Source organism: Rhinolophus sinicus, linkage group LG03 (assembly GCF_036562045.2).
Source record: "Rhinolophus sinicus isolate RSC01 linkage group LG03, ASM3656204v1, whole genome shotgun sequence".
NCBI lineage: Eukaryota > Metazoa > Chordata > Mammalia > Chiroptera > Rhinolophidae > Rhinolophus > Rhinolophus sinicus.
Window position 1 is genome coordinate 57,149,444 of NC_133753.1, and position 20,764 is coordinate 57,170,207.

General features: G+C 36.1%; 2 protein-coding genes across 4 annotated transcripts in view; one reads left to right on the forward strand and one right to left on the reverse strand.

Moving 5' to 3' along the window:
* Positions 1-4,627, forward strand: part of USP50 (ubiquitin specific peptidase 50) — a 31,060-nt gene extending 26,433 nt beyond the window's left edge. Inside the window, exon 7 of the mRNA XM_019730660.2 lies at positions 4,436-4,627. Coding sequence (XP_019586219.2) covers positions 4,436-4,627 — 192 coding nt within the window. The remainder of the gene's footprint in view (positions 1-4,435) is intronic.
* USP8 (ubiquitin specific peptidase 8) overlaps positions 3,648-20,764 on the reverse strand; it is a 51,782-nt gene continuing 34,665 nt past the window's right edge. For all 3 annotated transcript variants that reach the window (XM_019730659.2, XM_019730657.2, XM_019730658.2), the window contains 10 exons: positions 17,699-18,280; positions 15,661-15,738; positions 13,910-13,987; positions 13,244-13,506; positions 10,975-11,187; positions 10,356-10,566; positions 9,027-9,263; positions 8,163-8,305; positions 6,583-6,715; positions 3,648-6,410 (listed from right to left, as the gene is read on the reverse strand). In XM_019730659.2, the coding sequence (XP_019586218.1) occupies positions 6,225-6,410; positions 6,583-6,715; positions 8,163-8,305; positions 9,027-9,263; positions 10,356-10,566; positions 10,975-11,187; positions 13,244-13,506; positions 13,910-13,987; positions 15,661-15,738; positions 17,699-18,280 (2,124 nt within the window). In that variant the 3' untranslated portion in view covers positions 3,648-6,224. The remainder of the gene's footprint in view (positions 6,411-6,582; positions 6,716-8,162; positions 8,306-9,026; positions 9,264-10,355; positions 10,567-10,974; positions 11,188-13,243; positions 13,507-13,909; positions 13,988-15,660; positions 15,739-17,698; positions 18,281-20,764) is intronic.

Sequence of the window (20,764 nt, forward strand, 5' to 3'; positions counted from 1 at the left end):
GGTCTATAGTATTCAGCTAGAAAAATCTTCCATTAGAAAGCAGCTTTTTTTTTTTTTTTAAATTAAACTTATTGGGGTGACAATGGTTAGTAAAATTACATAGGTTTCAAGTGTACAATTCTGTAATGCATCATCTATATATCACATTGTATGCTCACCATCCAGGGTCGGTTTTCCTAAAGCTTTTTTAAAAAAGTATTAAAATATAGCTAACATACAATATTACATTAGTTTCCTAGTTATTCACATTTATATACCTAAAGAAGTGATCATTGTGATAAGTCCAGCAACCATCTGACACCATACTGTTTTCTATCTCTTTGTTGAAGTTTTCACTGAGTTCTATCCTTCCCCTAAGTTCACTGAGCATCCCTATAAACAGTGTTTTGAACTCTGCATCTGGTAGATTGCTTGTCTCCACTTTGTTTAGTTCTTTTTCTGGGGTTTTATTCTGCTCTTTCATTTGGGACATGTTTGTCTCCTCATTTTGGCTGCTCCCCTGTGTTTGTTTCTATGTGTTAGATAGATCTGCTATGTCTCCCAGTCTTGACAGAGTAGCCTTATGTAGATGGTGTCCTGTGTGACCCAGTGGTCACATGGGCCAGGTGTTTGTTGTCCCAGAAGTCTCTTATGCTATCCTCAATTTTTAAAACTTTTTTTATCTTTCTGCTCTGATTAGGTGATCTCCACATTTTCTCTTCTAGGTTGTTAATCTGTCCTGTATTAACTAATCTGCTGTCGATTCCTTCTATTTTTCATTACGGTTATTGTATCCTTCATCTCTGATCGGCCATTATATTTTCTCTTTATTGATGTTCTGTCTGTATTCTTCTATTCTCAAGTTTGTTGAACATCCTTATGACCATTTCTTTGAATTCTTTATCCGGCAAATTATTTATCTTTGTGTCATTTTTTTTCTTGTTCCTTATTTGGGGCATAGTCTGTCTCCCCATTTTATTTGACTTTCTGTGTTTGTTCCTATGAGTTAGATGAAACAGCTATCTCTCCCAATCATGAAAAAGTGGCCTCTTTCTAGACTGTGTGCTGGATGGTTTTGGCAGGCTAGTTGTAATCAGGTCAGGCATGTGTGGTACCTGGCGTGCCTCCTAGCCAGAAGGAATGGGTTCCAAGCAGGGCAGCCTGATGTACACATGATGTGCAGGAGCTTTTTATTGTTCTGGCTCTCCACGGCCAGAACTGAATGGAGGTGGGGCAGCCGCTTAGACCTTTTCTTGCCCTGCGGTTGTGGGAGGGGCTGCCTGTTGTGCTTGGTGTGCCCTTTTGCTGTCTGTCCCAAGCCAGGTCTAGGCAGGGCTGCCCTGAGTGTATATGTTTCAGTACCCTAGTAGTTTGACACTTTCTCTGGACAGGGCAAGTCTGTGTGCGTACACTATACGTTGCTGGCTCTGCACTTTGTCTGGGTGTGGTAGCCCTGCGTGCTCACACAGCAGTGCCCTACCACTTCTGCCCTCTCTCCAGGCAGGTCAGCCCTGCATGAACTTGTAGCAGCACCCAACTCGTTCCGCACCTTCTCTGGATGGGAACTTTCCCTGTGTGCATACCGCAGTACTGTTAGTTCTACACTTTCTCTGGGCAGGGCATCCCTGTGTGCTCATGCAGCAGTGCTCCCTTATCTCTGCACTTTCTCTGGAGGGGGCAGCCCCATGTGTGGGTGCTGCAGCACTTTGCTAGTTCTGCACTATCTCTGGGCAGGGGAGCCCCATATGCACACACAGTTCATGGGTGTGTGTAGCAGTACCCTGCTGAACCTGAGGGATCAACCTCCAGGTGAAGGGGTCTCATGTGTGCGCTGTAGTGCTCTACTTTTCCTGCTGGAGGGTACCTCCAGGAGGGGTGGTTGGGTGGGGATGCATTACAGCAGCCCTGCAGGTTGGCCAGAGCACCAGGATAGGACTCCCGCCCACTATCAAAGTGCAGAGGAACAAACAATGGCGCTCACTGGTGCCTCTGGTCCTGTGGAGTTCTCCCACCTTCTCTATGTGGTTTCTCTCTCGCATTTGTTGTGCAGAAGCTATTCAGTTGGCTCTCAGTTGTCTCTCAAAGGGAATTTCTCTAAATATAGGTGTACATTCTATGTGTTCTTGGGAGGTGGCAAGCTCAGCATCCTATGCTGCTATCTTGGGCCCATCTCTCTACACACAATTTTTAATTTCAAGTAATTTTCATTTTTGGAAGTACTAGTTTTGTTTTTTGAAGTTAGCTTCCTTCTATGTCTATAATAATTTTAAATATGCTTTGCAATCTCTATTTAATAATTCAGTTATCTAAAGTCCTCAGAGTATCTTGCTATTGCCTTCTGACTCTTACTCATGGTGAATTGTTTCCTTGCATGTTCTGTAATTTTGAATTGTGAGCTCAACATTGCTGGGGTTTTATATGTGGGTATCCTGTGAAGCCTGAATTAAGGTGGATGAATCCAGAAAGTAATTCTCTTCCTTCTACCTGCCACCTCAAAAATACTTCACATTAAATTCACAGGATTCTGAAACCTGTGTAAATTTGAATCCCAAACCAATGAGAAGGCAAGTCTGTGGTAAAAAATTTCCAGGAATGACTTTTATTCTCTGCACCCAGAACCTAAACTGAGACAAACACTAGAGGACGTGTTCCCCACCCTCCTCCAGTTTATCCTTTGAGGGTGACTCTCTTTAAGAGTCCTATATGTGTGGATTTCAATTCAATGCTTGAACTTTGCTGGGACCTAAGACTTTACCTCTTGTCCTTGTGTGACCTTAAAAACTCAAGTACCTTGGTTACAAATACCAGGAACTGTCTTTACTCTGAGGCACTCACAGCATTAACCACACACCTGTTACTCTTTTATTTCCTCTGGTTTTGACTCCTGGGGTTTACTCTCACTATACAATCTATACAATATTTACTATGTTCCATCCAGCATTCCTTATAGTTTTGTAACTAAGGCTTTCAGGCTAGCTAATTATCTCCCATAATTGCTGGCAATGGAAGTCTAGAAAGACATTTCACCCTCTTCAAATATGTCAATTTTTTTTTTACATTGTCATTAAAATTGAACATAATATTCCAGCTATGTTCTGTCTAGTCACTTCAGAGCATTATAATTTGGGTACTACTTATCTAGCAGATGCTTTGTTTTTCTCAAATTACATTACACTATTATGGAAACCATTTTATAAATAATCTGAAGCATGTCAACTTAAGGTCACATGGGAAGGACCAGCGCCAGAGCCTGGATCTTCTAATTGTCAGCTTTTGGTTGTTTCTCTGACATGTCAGGGGAGAGGAAAGGAAGGTAAAAGTCAGAGAGAACATTTAATAAGTACCTCCTATGTGCTATCATATGAGATACCTGACAATAGCGATATAAGACAGGTCTTATTACCCCATTTTAATAGATGAGGGAATTAAAGCTCAGAAAGGTTAAGCACGTTCCTTAAGGTCCTTCCTTAGTATCTGAGCTGAGTTCACAGTCAGAATTGACTACAAAAAAAAACGATTTTCTTCCTTCTACAGCAAACTTATTCTATAAAAGACCAGATAGTAAATATTTCATGTTCTGTAGGCCATATGGTCTCTGATGCAACTATTCAACTTTACTGTTGTAGTATGAAAGCAGCCAGTGAAAAACATAAACAAATAAGCATGGCTGTGTTCCCAATAAACTTTATTTAAGGACATTGAAATTTGAATTTCATATAATTTTCACATGTCACAAAATATTCTTTTGATTTTTTTCAACCATATAAAAATATAAAATGCATTCTTATCTCACAAACCCATACAAAAACAGGCAGCAGGCTGATTTGGCCTGTGGACAAATGGTTTGTCAACCCCTGCTTTACACCATACTGCCTCCAAGAAGCGAGGCTCTCCAGTGTCTTTGTTTCAAACGTTCCTCTACTGGGTTAGGCAAGACAAGGGAAAAGAGAATGGAACAGGTTCTTTTTTGGACCCTAAGTGATTGAGGGGTTGTTGCTTCACAAGCCCCTCAAATTGTACGGTAGCAATATGCAGTTGTTTAAATGTCTTGTTCCAATATTAAATGTCTTTTTTCAAGTCTATGGAAGCCTGTTTTCAAAATTTAAACTATAGGCTCATTTAGGAAAGATGACTATCTTCTTACTTACTTTTAAATTTCCTCTGTTTAATAGTCTATGTACAGTAAGTGCTCAGTAAATATTAACTGATTAATATTAGTCAAATACTATCCTATTTCATTAAGTAGTCAAAGGGTCCAATATATACAGTTCAATGAAATGAGAAACAATATAGCAGTCAGGCTATATACATGATTTAACAAAATTATCATTTCCTTTCCTTTTAATTTAGTATAAGGGACAATTATGAAAAATGTTTCTTGGTCCTACCTTTTTTATTCTAGTAGTTAAATGTATTCCCATGTAAATACTAAGTCTGACATTCCTTCCTCCCCCAGAACCACTTTGGTGACCTGGATGGTGGCCACTACACTGCTTTCTGCAAGAACTCAGTGAGCCAAGCCTGGTTTAGCTTTGACGACACACGAGTTAGTGAGATTCCAGATACTTCAGTTCAAACTGCTACAGCCTATCTCCTGTTCTATAGCTGCCAGCCCTTCTCTATACCTATACAGAAACGCAAGAGCTAGGAAAATGAAGCTTGATGAAAGTTACCAAACAAGCAATGAGAAACTGGTACTTACATTTTGCCTTGTCATTAAACTCTTGCAACTTACTTGCATCACTGATACTTTAAAGTCTTTCTGGCATATTATACAACCATATGTAAGTCTACAGCAAAGAACATAGGTCCTGGCACAATGGAAAAGGCAGCATGAAAATAATGCAATGCAACAAATTATTTTACAAAGGTATTTCATAGGGTTAAACCAAAATAATTTTTGTTCAAGTGGCTCTTTGAACTTAAGAATGTTCTTTGAAAATATTTAACTGATCAGTAATTTAGCCAAGAAACTGTAAGTCTCTCAGACTAATTGCCAAACATGAAAAGTTGTTAACTTCACAATTCAAAACACATCCTTTCATCTTGTCCCTGGGAGTCTACTAATGGTGACATCTTTCAGAAGCACCTTTAGAGCCTTATTTTTATATAGAGTGTTTTTATTGACTTCGTGTATAGCAGCTGAGTCCCTGAGGTAAATGATAAATTCTAAGCTCCTCTATCCCTTTTAATACATCACTCTGTAAAGATGTGGTTCATAATGCAGTTCACTTTGCAGTCATGCCTGACTCCTATCCTTTTTGATCTTAATACTAAGAATTCTACGACTCTTGATAGAATAGTCTGGGTATTATTATTTCTTTCTTTGATTTCCTAACTCAAAATCCTAAGTGCTACATGCAATTTGGGTCAAGTTGAAGGAAGAGTGGAATCAAGTCCTGACGCCACCAGGATAAGTGAACTAAATTTTAAGTCAATGTAGTGGCATAAAGTGTGTGCAAAATCTATAGTTCTACTGTCCTATATTTGATAACATAAAATTAAAGACAGAACACTTACAGGATTTTAAATTATTTTTCTCATTAAGTTTTTAATGTAGGTGTAAATGAAAATTCTCATTTTAAAAAATTAAAAGAAAAGTTTCCATTTATTTTTTTAGAGTACAGATTTAGTGCACAAATACAGCCCAAAGCCAACAGAAAAATAGCTTTGCCCTGTCATTTCCCTAAGAAAGCGCTGCAGTTACTCAGAATAGGTCAAAAGAAAAAAACAAAAACAAAAAGCAATACTCTGAGTTCTAGGCTTCACAAAAGGACCACAAATGATACTATGTACATCGATTTGATGTGCAAGTGTGCAATAAATATATACACATACATTCCTATCTGCTTTATATCATTCTAGAGTATTCAGAGATCAAGCTGGGATTTAGAAATGTGACAAGGTCTTAACAGTGAAAAGGAAAATAAAAGATACAATGATTTTTAGACCAGTACAATAACAATGCTTTGCTAGTTAATTATTTTAACTTTGGAGCAAACTAAGAAAGTTGTTTTGAAATAAGTGGTACCTGTAAGGAGTGCTTACTGCAATACTTGTTACATGTTATTAGTCAGTTTTTTGATAATAGCACTGACCTGAAATATATGGTGAAAGTAACACAGTTCCACTGTCCTAGAATTCCTCTAAATGGCTGGCTACCACTATCCAGTATCTTTGTAAGCATTTCAAGAGCTGTGTTGCTCAGCCTTTTAAAAGATAACTAGCTCATAAACTACTTCTCCTTATGTGGCTACATCAGTTGCTCGTGATCCCAAGGAAGTATAAAAGAGGATATAAGCTGCTGAAGATTTCACAGAAGAAACGGAGATATCAGAAACTTCATGATCATCAAATTTAAACCACCGCTGTCTTGCTGCATTTTTACAATAGGCAGTGTAGTGACCTCCATCCAGCCCACCGTAGTGATTCTGTGCCAAACAAAATAGAAAATCAATTCAAGTTGAATTACTTAAACACGTCAATAATTTCAGTTTTGTGTTGTTCTTACTTTTCTATGAGGTATGAAACTACTTGAAACTTTTTTTTTTTTTTTTTTAGTTTGCTTTGAAAGAAAAATATTTAGGTCAATGAGATACTTACTGAAACAGAAAACAAGTTATATTTCTTCAAATTGTTCCTTGGACCAATAACATACTGTGACAAGTCAAGATTTTCTAATGGGAAGTCCACAGATGTCTGTAATTTTTGCTTCCACCTGCCATCATAGGAAAAACTGCAGAGCCAAACATAGCAATTACATGACAGATCAAAGACATCAGAATGAACCCAATTCATGTATTAACAATCTAGATTTTTAGCTAGAACAACAAAATCTGTTTTAATCACACACCCTGAGTTTTAGTAGTGGAGAGACCTGTTCAAGAGTTTTGGTTTCATTTCCATTTTACAAATGAGGAAACTCAGGCATATAGATCTTAAATGACATGCCCAAGGTTAAACAGCTAGAGAGGCAGAGAGAGGACTCGAGTCTCTGAGGCCGAGTCCAGCTACGACTATTAGATGCATCCTCAATAAAGGTAAAAAATTCTGAAAACTGACATTTATTATGCTAATCACTACAAATGTACAGAGGAAAGACTGAGGAGAGCTGCCCAAGATTTAAGCTTGTACTTCTGGGAAAACTAGAGCTAGAAACTGCAAGCATGTAGACCAGTGACTGAGATAATGTCATTCCATTATCCTGGCATACTCTGCTCCTTTAAACACCAAAATACTCTGCTCCTTTAAACACTCTGCTCCTTTAAACACCAAAATACTGGCATTTTGGTTGGTGTAATATGGTTATTGCAGAATTGTTTTTAAACTGAATTCGGAAGCATTTATCTTTTTAGATATTCTCTAAGAATAATATGCAGCATTAAAATTTTAACAGAACAAATGTATAATCCTTTGAGGAATGTTTATACCTCCATAGTCCTCAAGAAGAAAAGGACAACTAATGTAACAAGCTCTTGTTAGAAAATTTACACAAGAGGAATTTGAACATGTCAATGTTTAAATTAACATAAGAAACTGTGTAAGAAGCTCCAGTAATACAAGATGAAACAAAAATTAAAATAGAAATGCTTTCTTTGAAACAAAAATACAGCTCTCAGTAAAAAAATGAAACTTCCTTTAAAAAAAGTTTTTAGAAAAATGACTCAGTTATTAACTCCACAGATGGATTACATAAAGACAAAAGAATCAGAGTAAGACCTGGGACATTTTATTAGGTTGGTGCAAAAGTAACTGAAGTTTTTGCAGTTATTTTTAACCTTTTAAAAGGCAATTACTTTTGCACCAACCTAATACAACTCCCTCATTATTGGCCAGATGTTTTTCATCGGCTGGAAAAATCTCAACAAAACTATGTCTGCACTGAACAGTATCACCGTTAAAATAACACTTTAAAAAATTATGTATTTCATGTTCAGCAGGAGTAAATCTTTTTCATATTTACTGTTTGAATAATAAATTTATCTGCTAATAATCTGTGTTAGAGTTCTAGATTTTCACTTGATGTTTACAAGAGTCTCATCATTTCTGCTTTATTGCCTTAGAGATACCCTAATTGGATAACCTTCCTTGATTATGCATCATTAGCAGGCAGTACAACAAAGTGACTTAGAATTCTTTCATCTAAATTGCCCTATACAGGTAGAAAATTTTCTCCACTTTACCGTTTCAGATGCACTAAAAGAACAGGTGGCAACTTCCAGATTTCTATCTTTTTTAGAGAATCCCTTCGAGTTCTGCAGTGACTACAGTAAAACCTGTTGTTATCTGTGAGTTTTTCTTCTTTGGAAAATAACCTAAGACAATCCTGGAGGGCAAAAAGAAGTTGTCCATACTCATTAAATCATTTCTTCAACAGTGTCACTGAGCATATCTATTCAGTAATTTACTCTGCCTGGCATGAAGGATACAACAGGAAACGAGAACAAAACAGTTCCTGCCCTTGCAAAGTTTATGATCCAGTGAGGAATGCAGACCAGAGAGCTACAATGACAACAGTGTGGCCGCATGCTACCTGTGGTGAGAAGTATTGCTTCTCCTGAAAGCACACAGGGCCCGCTACCAGGTTGCTCAGAGAAGTCTCACTGGAAGAAATGACATTCTCAAGGAAGCTAACTAACACTACAGAGATCAATAAGCTACCTCCATCACATTGCTGTTGGGTGGAAAACAGGAGATTTCTTTTATATCCCCATGTAGAGCAAATTCTTATAAAAAGCAGACCTAAATTAAAGTCAACATACAAATTAACTTTTAAAACTTCAAAATATAAATTTAAAAAAATCTATTATCTGTCAACTCTGAAAGAATATTTAATAGGAAAGTATCTTTAAAAAAGAAATTATTTTGGGGGAAAATTTTTAATTTTTTTCTAACCTACACAGGCCTAATTAAAACAACTTATGTGTGTGTTTTACCTATAAAATGTCTGTGGGGTAAAGAACAGAAATAAATTGCTGGATAAAGTACATTTCTATATGCATATAAACAGCATTTTTATTCAAAAAATCATTCTCTCTCAAACTTACCTGTAATGTACATTTACTTGTGGATGCTAGTGGTAGAGACAAATACATGAAGGCCTCAAATGTCCTAGACTTTTTGTGACATGTGAGGCACTGTACTGTGGATTTAAATTGACCCTGAAAAAGTGCAACAATGATAGATTCATTGAGCTGCTTGTGTTTCTGCCAAGCATGTTCTGCCGCTTTAAAGTCATCAAGGTGATCATTATTTTCTTCTTTATGTCTCTTCCGATTATCAGCCTGGAAATAAGATTATTTAAACTCTATTGATATTTTAAAGTTCAACGTTTAAATATAAAATTCAAAGAATATATTAAATACAAACACTTTGCAAATTTAGAAATACTTCTGACTCTTTTCATAAAGGAGTTCTAATCTCATTAAGTACTACAAAAACATTCTAGTCAAAAGACTCTCCCAAGAAACCAAGAACCCACTTTACCAATAGAATGTGATTTGTTGGAATTGCTTAATAAGCTGAAAAGTCTGGTTCTGAAAAAAGAAGACATGTTACATAAAGCTGGAAGTTAGGGTTACAACTAGACAGATGTCATTTTGTTGTCCTAGTCTTATGAATGGCTACACACACTACATATATATACTCACACATATATACAACATATATATATATACATACATACACACATACACATATGTGAAGATAGTCACGTATGTATATGTATGTGTGTGTATACATGTGTGTGTGTGTGTGTGTGTATATATATTCATTCAGTGGGTGATCCCAAAGGTACCTGAAAGAGGATAGCTTGGTGCTAAAAAGAAGCCATAGTATATAAATAGACTGGTCATTTATGTAGAGATACGTGCCTCAGTAGCTTTTCACATGAGTCATTTGTAGTTACATGGAGGAATTCTTATTTCAGATAAAAGTATAAGAATGAGGATACAGTATAAAAATATATGCATTCTATAGTAAATATGTATAATGTATAATAATATATGACATATAAATATAATAATAAAGGTGTTCAGGCTGTCCATAGCTAATCTTTTATAAAATCATGTTTATAATTTTACTTTCACACAAATGTGGGTCTCAAACACAGTATCTCTAACAACTATTTTAACATTTACAAATTTTTCACAATATATCCTGTTAACATTTTAGTGAATAAATACAAATGGTATATACTTTTCAAATATTAGACCTAGCTGATATTTGTTTTATAGTTCCACACCTATAGAATCACCAGATTTGAATAAATTAGCACTGCACAATCACCAACTGTAAGTGCAGATTACTATAAAAATGATTACAGTGCTGAGTAGCCCTAAAGAGCCTTTGCACCTTAGAAAAATCAAATATCTTACTTTATTTAGATCTTCATGGAGCCCATCCATTAGGAACAGAAGCAGTTCTTGTGAATCTTGCTGGCTGTAACCTGCAAACTGGTCATTGATCTTCCCGATGGTGATTTTAAAGTCTTTCGGACTGATGTACCTGTACTGCCCTGTCCACAGGGCTTTCATGATTATGCCAAATTCTTCCGCCACTTCACCTTTATGCCCCAGCAAATTTGACCTTGGCAAGTAAAGTTACAAAAAAGCAATAAAGGGAATTGTAAAAAGTCAAGGTACAGTGGATCTCTGATGTCAGCATTGAACTATTAACATACTATACCCCTGCACTAACACACTTATTCAGAGGTTTGTTACCAAATACTCGTGTGAACTTACTTTCATTACACCCTCCAACTTGCCTGACTTGGCAGCCAGCCCTGTCTGCCTCTTCCTCCTCGTTCATAGGCCCCTGCTGATGAGTGAGGTTCTCGCCTACTTGTACTGCTCCTTTCCTGTCTCTCCTTTACCGGCCAGAGGAGCCATGCTCCCTTTTCCTAATCTGACTTCTCTGGAATGAGCTGGGCGGTAAGGAAGGGCGGTTAGATCACCCCTTTAATATTACATTGCAAAAAGTAAGAAATCTCTTTACCTGTTAATATCATCCTGATAACAGTTTCGATTGAAATAATCAGCCAAATGTGGAGCATTACATAGGCACTGCAGTATTGAGTTCATGTAACAAGTATTTCCTAAATTACGAAGTCCAGTGAGAGCTGGTCCAGATCCCCCAAACACAGGATTGAGGTTCCGAATTTGAGAAGCAGAAAGCCGTGTGATCTCAGCTTTAGGGTAGCATGTTGGCCTGAGAAAGAAATACCGTACAAGATGTCTTAAAATGCACAGCATCTGAAAATAAGGTTCAAATAACAAATGGCAGCAAACTCCAGTGTGTACCACAGTACACAGTAATCTTGTGAAGGGTTAATAAGTTAACTCATGAGGTATTGGGTCTTACAGGACATTTAGTATCTATATACCTGGTTATATTCTGTGACCTTCCCGTGAAACAAGAAGTACCTTTAACCTCTTATGTGAGTCCATGGTTCTTACAAACACCCTGAGATAGTCCCTGGCTTCTTGTGAGCACATTAGAGTCTTCTGGTAGAGAAGGCTCTTTCAAACTCCTTTAAATGCTCCTGGGAAGTTTAGCATTACCAAATGTTGAACTCAACAGAATGCCAAAAAAGTTTAATTATATTTATATTTTACATGTTTATTTATTACTGTGGAGTAGATCAAAGGAGGCAACGGTTATTTGGGTACTATTACCTAAAGTCTAGAACTGTGCTGACAAACATGGTAGCCACAGGTGGCTATTTCAATTCAAATAAAATGAAAAATTCAGCTCCTCAGTTACACTAGCCACAATCCAAAATAGTCACTACCATACCGGACAGCACAGATACAGAATATTTCTATCGTCACAGATTTAGAATGCTTCCATCAACATGTCTATAGCATAGCACTGGACTAGAGAATACCTCCAAGACTTTCGTTATTCACTATATTTGATTTATATGTGGAACTCCTAGACCTGCTATAGCACTAAGAAAAATCTTAACTTTCTTCTATTACTGATCCTAATCACTAACATTTCTACCCCTGAATGGAATATTGAGAACAGACTGAACTATATTTCAGTCGCTTTTCTTTCCATATGCTCGGGTGTTTGCACACATGTATTCTGCTCTGTTCACTATACCAGGGGTGCCCCCCAAAAATGTATACAAGTAGACTCTTTGGTCAATGTTGCCCAAGCAGTAGTTCACCGTAATCAGAAGTGTCTGGACGCTGATGGTAACCACTTTGAGCACCTCTTATAATTGCAGAAGTCAAACGTGATTTGTATTCATCTTTTGTTGTTGGTATATATTGAGTATTACAATTTTAATAGTTTTTTCCTTTCTTAAAATGTGCATACATTTTTTTGGCACTGTGTGTGTGTGTGTGTGTGTGTGTGTGAACTGCATATGTGATAGTCTTTAAAACTGTCAAATTAACAAAGTTTATTAAGCGGGATGATTCAAGAAGAAATTAGATCTGACCAGTTTTAATAGTGAGCCCTAAAATCTGTAACTAGATTTAGATTAAAAAAAAATCTCCAAGTAAGTCACCACCTGGCAGGGTAAGTTCTCAGAAGGAAAATATATCAACTACATTTTTGGGAAATATTACCAAAGGCACCAAAGAGATAGTCTAGTAGGAATTCCTTAGCATTTAAGAGAGTGTATATTATAAACAGGAAAACAAAGCCATTTACTTATACTTTCATCTAGTCCCTTACCCCAAAAAGCAAAGATTGGAAATGGTAAGAAGACTTGAAAATTACACGAACCTATTGATTACTGGTTGTGAACATCATAGCAGAAATTCAATGAAGGAAAAGGTGACAGAACAAGGATTAAGAGCTGATACACACTACAGTGCTTATTATTTTAATACTATATAAGTTTGCTCCCACATTACTGGCTGACTTTAAAAAAGTTTAGAATTTGAGAGCTGCAACAAGACAAACTCAGCAATCCTATAAATTATGGTCCTCAAAGTGAGATTTAGGGGGTTTATGAAACTTCTAAGTAGTCTATGGCATGCTGCCTTAAAGTATAATAATGTGTGTATCTTTATATCCACATTAATACTTACGTAGTCCTCTCTGACCTATTATTTAAGTTAGCACTTGGGAGAAAAACCAAGGACATTTTAATCCATTCATCCTTTTCCCTCTATGGTAAATAATAATGGCTGGTATAGCCATCCGCAGAAATTTTTGACTCCCTGATATAAATAAGCTTATATGTTCAGAGTACTTCTCAAATATTGCAGGTTCTAGTTCTAGGAGTTAGGTAGGATAAACTTACTTGTTTTCCCGATTAACTGATGGAGTTACTGTTGTCTTTCTCTTCTCTTCCTCTTGAATGGCCTGGGTTATATCTGGGGAGGAGTAGGAGCGCTTCAGTTTGGATGGTTCCCTATCCCGCTCAGCAGGAATCTGTGGCTTGGCTTTATGAGTTGGAGGGGTGGAAGGCGGTGCAGATGAAGGAGCCATTTCCGGTGGATACATATGAACAGTATTGGTGGGTGAATGATAGTAACGAAAAGTTCCAGTGATTGGGTCAAGAAACTTAGATGGAAAAGAAAAAAGAAAGTCAAAAAATGACCATTACAAGAACAACAAAATCAAAATTATCCCATTGCTAAATTTACTTAATAATTTGAATTAAAATAATTTGATTAAAATAATTTGAATGAAATAGTGATAACCACTTCTATAATTAAACTTCCAAAGAACTTTAGGTTTTAAAGTGATACACTGTTTCTAAATGACAAATGCCAGGAATGCTCACATATTATAGCCAGCATCCCAGATTGGATACACAGAAATCCAACTAGATAAATGAGCTATGTCCTCTATAATGAAGAATTGATTTTGCATTAGAAAAGACGTAGAATAAATTAGTTAAAAAAAGCTTTTTTTAAAAAGAACACAGTGACCATGTTGTTTCTGTGTCAGTTCTGAGCTTTACCTTGGCCCAGCCTAAAGGCAGTCCTGGTACGATCCTCCCCATTTCTTCACTTCGTGCTCTTGTCAAAGGCTCTCGAGCCTAGTTTATTAAAAAAACAAAACAAGACAACAAACTGATTTTTCAGTTATATTTTGTCATATATAAACGTATGCTACTAGTACCAAAGAACCAAAAGCCTTGTGTTGGCCACCCTTAATATTTTTAAAGCGAGTTCAAAGATGAAGAACTATAAATATTTTCTCAAAGTCCAAATATTACCATAGCAAGAAGAAGAATGTGTGCACAGACCTATAATATAGTGGTCTTTAAAAATTTCTTTAAAAAAACAGACAATTCCACTTCTAGTTATCAACCCAAAAGAAAACATATTTGTACACAAAAACCTGTACACAAATCTTCACAGTACTATTCATAATAGCCCCAAAGTAGAAGCAATCCAAATGTCCATCAACTGGTGAATGAGTAAAATGTATATCCATACAAGGAAATACTACTTAGCAATACAAAGGAATAAACTACTGATACATGCTCCAACATAGATGAATCTCAAAAAATTAGGCTAGGTGAAAGAATCATATGCAAAAGATTATATATATATCCATATATATCTACATCTATATCTATATCTATCTACCTACCTACCTACCTACCTATCTACCTGCCTACCTACCTACCTATAATTTACAGAATTTCATTTATATGAAATGTCCAGAGGAAGCAAATCTATGGAGACAGAGTACAGAGTTGCCTAGGACTTGAGGGTAGGAGCAGGTAGTGACTACAATTGGGCACAGAGATCTATTTGGTGTGATAGAAATGTTCTAAAATTGGATTGAGTGAATAACTGCACAACTTTGAACTGAAATCACTGACCTATACACTAAATGGGTGAATTTTATGGTATGCATATTATACTTAAATAAATCTCTTAAAACAAAGGCAAAGATGTCTTATAAAAGGCCTAAATATTTTTAAAATTGTGGTGAAATACACATAAGATAAAATTTAGCATCTTAACGATTTTTAAGTGTACAGGTAAGTGGCATAAGTATATTCACATTATTGTGCAACCAATCTCCAGAACTCTTCGTCTTGCAATTCTGAAACTCTATACCCAATTAAACAACTCCCCACTGCCCCCATCCCTGGACGTCTGGAAATCACCACTCTAGCACTTGTCTCCATGAATTTGATTACTCTAGGTACCCCATGTATGAAATCATACAGGATTTGTCCCTTAGAGACTGGCTTATTTTCACTTAACATAATGTCCTCAAGATTTAACCATGTTGCAGCATGTATCAGAATTTTCTTCCTTCTTAGGGAAAATCATATTCCATTGTTTGTACACACCACATTTGATTATACATTCACCTGCTGATGTACACTTGGGTTGCTTCCATCTTTTAACTATTGTGAATAATAGTGCTGTGAAAATGGATGTATAAATCTCTCTCTGCGGCCTTGCTTTCAATTCTTTTGGGTATATATCCAGAAGTAGAATTGCTGGATCATTTGTAAGGCCTCAGTATTTTTTAATTTCATAAAATGAATAGAATACACTGTTGTGCTTTAAATAGGAAGAAGAACAGCAGATAATCAGGTGAAAACAAACAGGAGACGGCTACTAAAGAGAGCAAGGATTCCCTCAGAGAGCAGGCCTTAAGTATGGAGAGTGGTCACCTGGTGATGACAGCCCCAAGGTCATAATCCATGCTTGTCCCCCACCCAGTGAACTAACTACTACTTACTTTATTTCTTTCCGTGTCTTCAGGATTCTCTCTAAAAGTTCCAGTCTTTAGAATTCCACTGTCTGGTTGTCCTTTAATCTTAACAGGTGTAAAATTATTAAAATTTGAGACGTGAAAGAAAACTTTAATTTCCCCCCAATATAAACCTACCTATCACTAGCTAATGCAAACAAATCCATCAGACTGAAAATGTAAAAGGAGAAAAAAAATGAAGCCTGTAAAAAGTATATGCAATTTTACTGGAGAAATATATACTTTTAAACGAAAAGCAGTAGAGTCCGTGTGGGATTTCCTAATACTAAAGATAAAGAACTAAGAAACTATGATGACTCACTAGACTAGGGGTAAAACTAGATGGAAACCACAGTGGGTTGTGAAGCGCTGATTGATAATACATGGCCAAGTACAAGATGCTTGCGTCAGTGTGTTCTCACCATGGTCTCTTGAACACTATCCTTTAATTTAAATCTCACATGATTTTGGTTACCTTGATAAGTGGTCATGCTCCAAAAAAATTAATGTATTAAAGAGAATGAAGAGATTATAGAATTTTATACAGAGCAATATTCAAAAGTACAAAGTTCTGTTTTTATATCCTTGGAATCTATCAGTTTCTTTAAAAAATTCACTTTAATTTTTTGGTTTATTTAAAAAGTAACTATAGTAAAGCAAAAAGTTTTAAAAATTTGTAATAATTTTAATGTAATTTATTCCAGAATAAATTTACGTATTTTGCCCACTTTTTTTCTTTTTAATTTATTGGGGTGACAATTTTGCCCACTTTTAAAAGGATCATACAATGAATGCAATCTTAAGTTTTTTTCAATGTGTTATAAAGTGAAACATCAAAAATGATACGATTATCCCAAACTTGGGGTTGTTTAGAACTGTAGGGATATTTGGCACCTATACTAAATGACCCCAGAAATATGAATGCTTATGAATACCGTGTTTCCCTGAAAATAAGACCTAGACAGACAATCAGCTCTAATGCATCTTTTGGAGCAAAAATTAGTAATAAGATCCGGTTTTATTTTACTACAACTTCTTATAGTAAAATAATACCGGGTCTTATATAATGTAATATAGTATAATATAAGACTGGGTCTTATATTAATTTTTGCTCCAAAAGACACATTAGAGCTGATGGTCCGGCTAGGTCTTATTTTCAGGGAAATATGGTACCTGCCTTTCAGTATATCAAGTTTTGATTCTCCTATGATTAAGTTTTAGTACATAGGCTTCATTTCCCTAACTTTGGGTGTTTAGAAAGGTTTTTGTATGGCAGCTATATTTTTGATGGTGAAGGTTACCAGATAAGTGTTCCCTGATAAGTGAGGCATTAATATGAATTGTTAATTTTGGTATATGCCTGAACTGCTACTTGAGAAGTATAAAAATTGACAATCTGCAATTACGGTGTTTCCCCTTCCATCAAAAGTCATTTTCACACTACCAAAAATGTATTTTCATTTACATGTACGTAAGAAGGGCTCTAACTGTTTCTGCTGTTTTAAAAACTTATTTATTGTTCAAAAGGGAAAGGCATTGTTAATTGCATAATAGAGAAAAAAAGGAAACGCATGCATGGCATTATTTGGTTACAACAGAATGACAAAAAAGGTCCCCAAAAGTTATGGGAATCAATTTTGGGGGATAGCCCAGGGCAGAGAAAGGCAACATTAATGGGCTTATTGCCAAAATTATTGATTACATGAAGCAACAAACAAAATGACAGACCTGACCAAAAAAAACACAACAACATTATACACAAAGACAAATGTTAGGCCATCTAGATGTCACTGATTTGGGACATATTCTAAGCAGATACAAACTTTATCATATATACATTTGGCACCTAATTCCTCCATACTGAAAGGAATAGTGTATTTTACTCTAGTCTTTTGATGATCATATATCAAACATAAAAAAAAACGCATTAAAATGTCTGCCCTGTTTATGCAATGCTACTGGGTCATCTTTTTCTGTATATTCTATTTCACTTAGTTGGCAATCTGTACTGTTTGCTTCTGCTTACCTTGCCTGAACTTGAGTCTCCTGCCACAGAGGCATGCGGCCTATCTCCTGCTGACCTTTTCTGCACCTCAGGGGTTGAACACCTTTCCCCTCTGTCTTCCACAGACTTCTTGGCATCGGTCGTTTCATGATCACTTTTACTTTGTCTTTTTACTCCCGTTATTTCTCTGCCCCTCTTTGCTGGGGTTTCTTTATCTTCTTTCTTGGCCTGTTCACTTTCTCTCTTCTCCATTTCTTCTGCCTTTTGTTGCTTCTCTGGGATTTCATTTTCTTCAGCTTCTTGTTTCTTTCTGCCTTTTTGTTCTTGTTCTTCCCTCCTCAGTTTCTCTTTCTGTTCCTCTTGCTGTCTTTCTCGAAGTTCTTTTTCTTGTTTGTTTTTCTCCATTAGAAGAGCAGTTTCTGCATGAATACGAGCTTTTTCTTCATCTGTTAACATGGCAGTTGGAGGGGGAAATACTGGCTTTGTGGAACGATCAGGAACAACTTTTCCATTCTCAGGAGACTGTTGCTCATGATCTGTACTTTCAGATGCTATTCTATGATCTTCAGGCAATCTGACTGCTGGTTTTTTAGTACGATCAATCTGTATCAACAAAAACAGAACAAAACATACTTTTGTCAAAATCCAGGAACATAACCTCAGTTCTTGAAAGCAAGTTGTGATAAAAGAACCACCGCTTTGTGGAGACAACAGCTGCCATAATATCTATTTGTAAATTACTCAATGTCAAAATTTCTCATAAGGCACTGGCACTTCTTCTTGATTCCACACTGTCAATATAATCTGGTGTGTTCTGTGTATGGAAGAGTTCATTCTGAAGCATAAAACCTAGCCCTGGGAATACCTAGACTTAAGTGCCATTTCCACATATTCAATTGCCTACTCCATGTGAGTGTTTCACATATACAACAAACCTAATATGGCCAAAATTAAATTCATGATTTCCCCCATCCCTTATCTCATGGGTGTAACCACTATCCAAATAGTTGCTCAAACCAGAAAACTGAGTTTCCCATGTTCTCTCCCTGCCCTTCTGCAGTCTGATGATTTTCCTCCTGTATCTGTCCTTGCATCTCCATCAGCACCAAGTCCATGCCCACATTCTCTACATAGCTTCCAACGAGTCACCCCATCTCTTCTCTTGCCTTCCTTCTAATCTATTTCTCCACATTGTAGCCAGAGTAATCATTTTAAAACACAAATCTGACCATGTTCCTCACCTACTTAAAACCCTATTTTAAAATAGCCACTCAGATTACATCTAAAATCCTTACTGTGCCGTGTGGTCTTACCTCTGCCTATTTCTTCAATCTTACCTCACACCATTTTAGATACCAGCCATACTTTTAGTTTTTAAAATTTCCCCAAAGATTTCATGCTCCTTATCAACTCATGCTGTTCATCTAGATGATGCCCACCACAACATTAGATCTCAGTGTGAATATCTCTCCCGTAGAAAAAACTTTGCTGATCCCTAAAACTAGCCAAGTCCCCTGATATATACTCTCCTAATAGTATACTTTTCCTAATGGTACTTATTGGGATTCTGATTAAACAACTTTAATTATCTGTTTAAAATCTTTCTTCCCTCCTGGAGTAAGTTCCAGGAGGGTATAGACTGTGCCTGACATGTAGTAAGTAAACATGTTGCGGAGGGAATGAATAAAATATTCCATAACAACTTTAATAAGAGATAGGATGCTAATTACAAGTTGAGTTGTAAACTATCTAAATTCCTGATTTAACGAGTCAAAAGTTATACTTTAACAGCATAATAACCCTACAAAATTGTTAGAAATGACCCTAACATAATTTCTTGAGAATACAGTTTAGTGAAACAAAAATGAGAACTTACAAGAATATCTGCCATTAACAACATGCATAGTGTTCTTATAAAATGAATTTCATGTTTTCCTACTAGAAAATAATATTATAGGAAGAAAGTGAAGGAGAAATCACTCCTTGGTTCTTCACTTGTTTTAGCCCCTTCACTTAAAAAAAAAAAAGGATCTCCCCGCCCCTCTTGTTTTCTACATTTGAGAATAAAGTAGGAAGAACCACTATACAGATGAGGTTAACTATAAAAGGTTGGATAGGAACCAAAATAAATGTTTACATCCCCATTTTGGTAACCCAATCCATTTTTCCTTCATCTTAAAAGCATACAGCTATGATCATTTTATTTTCAGGTTTAAAATTCTTTAGTGGTTTCCTTGGGCCTATAGGATAAAATTCCAATTTGATCCAAGTCTGTCTTGTCCATCTTTCCAATCTTATCTACTATCAGTTGACTTTCTCTAACAGAGAGCTGTGTCCAAGCATGTCAGAACTACTCTCGGGTCCTTTTAGTCACACAAATTTCTACTGTCGTTTCCATCCTCAAATCCTACTATACTCTCAAAGCCCAGATAAAAACTCCATAAAGAACTCCCTGACACCCTCAGTCAGAATTTCTCTTCTTGCTCTGTTTTCCAGTGATTATCAGAGCAATTATGATATTCTGCCTTATGCTATGGCTGATTTTGTACAAGTCTCTCCTCATAAACATCAGACAGAATCCATGGCTTAATTATACTTGTAAATCTTCATGTTGTATTTCATATAGAAAATCCTCAAAATATCTTTGACAAATTTCTCATATTTCAAAGTCACAAAGGTATTAGGGTTCAAATAACATACTGATTTACACTGATTTACATTGAAAGAAAGTACAATAACATAGCTTTTTAAAACAATTCTTAAATTTACATTTTAAGAAAAGCTGTTTAATCACATACTACTTAGTTCTTAAAATTTAATCTGAAATATTGAAAGCAGAAGACTTTAAAAACATGAATGAACCAACTCATTTTATAACAAAAAAGACTGAATTTTCTATTCTTAGCCTGCCCCACAAATCAAACGTCATCCACTTCAAATGTGAAATACTCTTTTAAATATATCTGAGGGAAAAAAAAATTAAAAATGAATGCTAACAAATCTCACTGGAAAATGTACAGGGAAGAATTAGTCAAACTTCCCTTACATAAAAATCTAATGAAGAAGAAAAAATTGCAATTTTTTTTA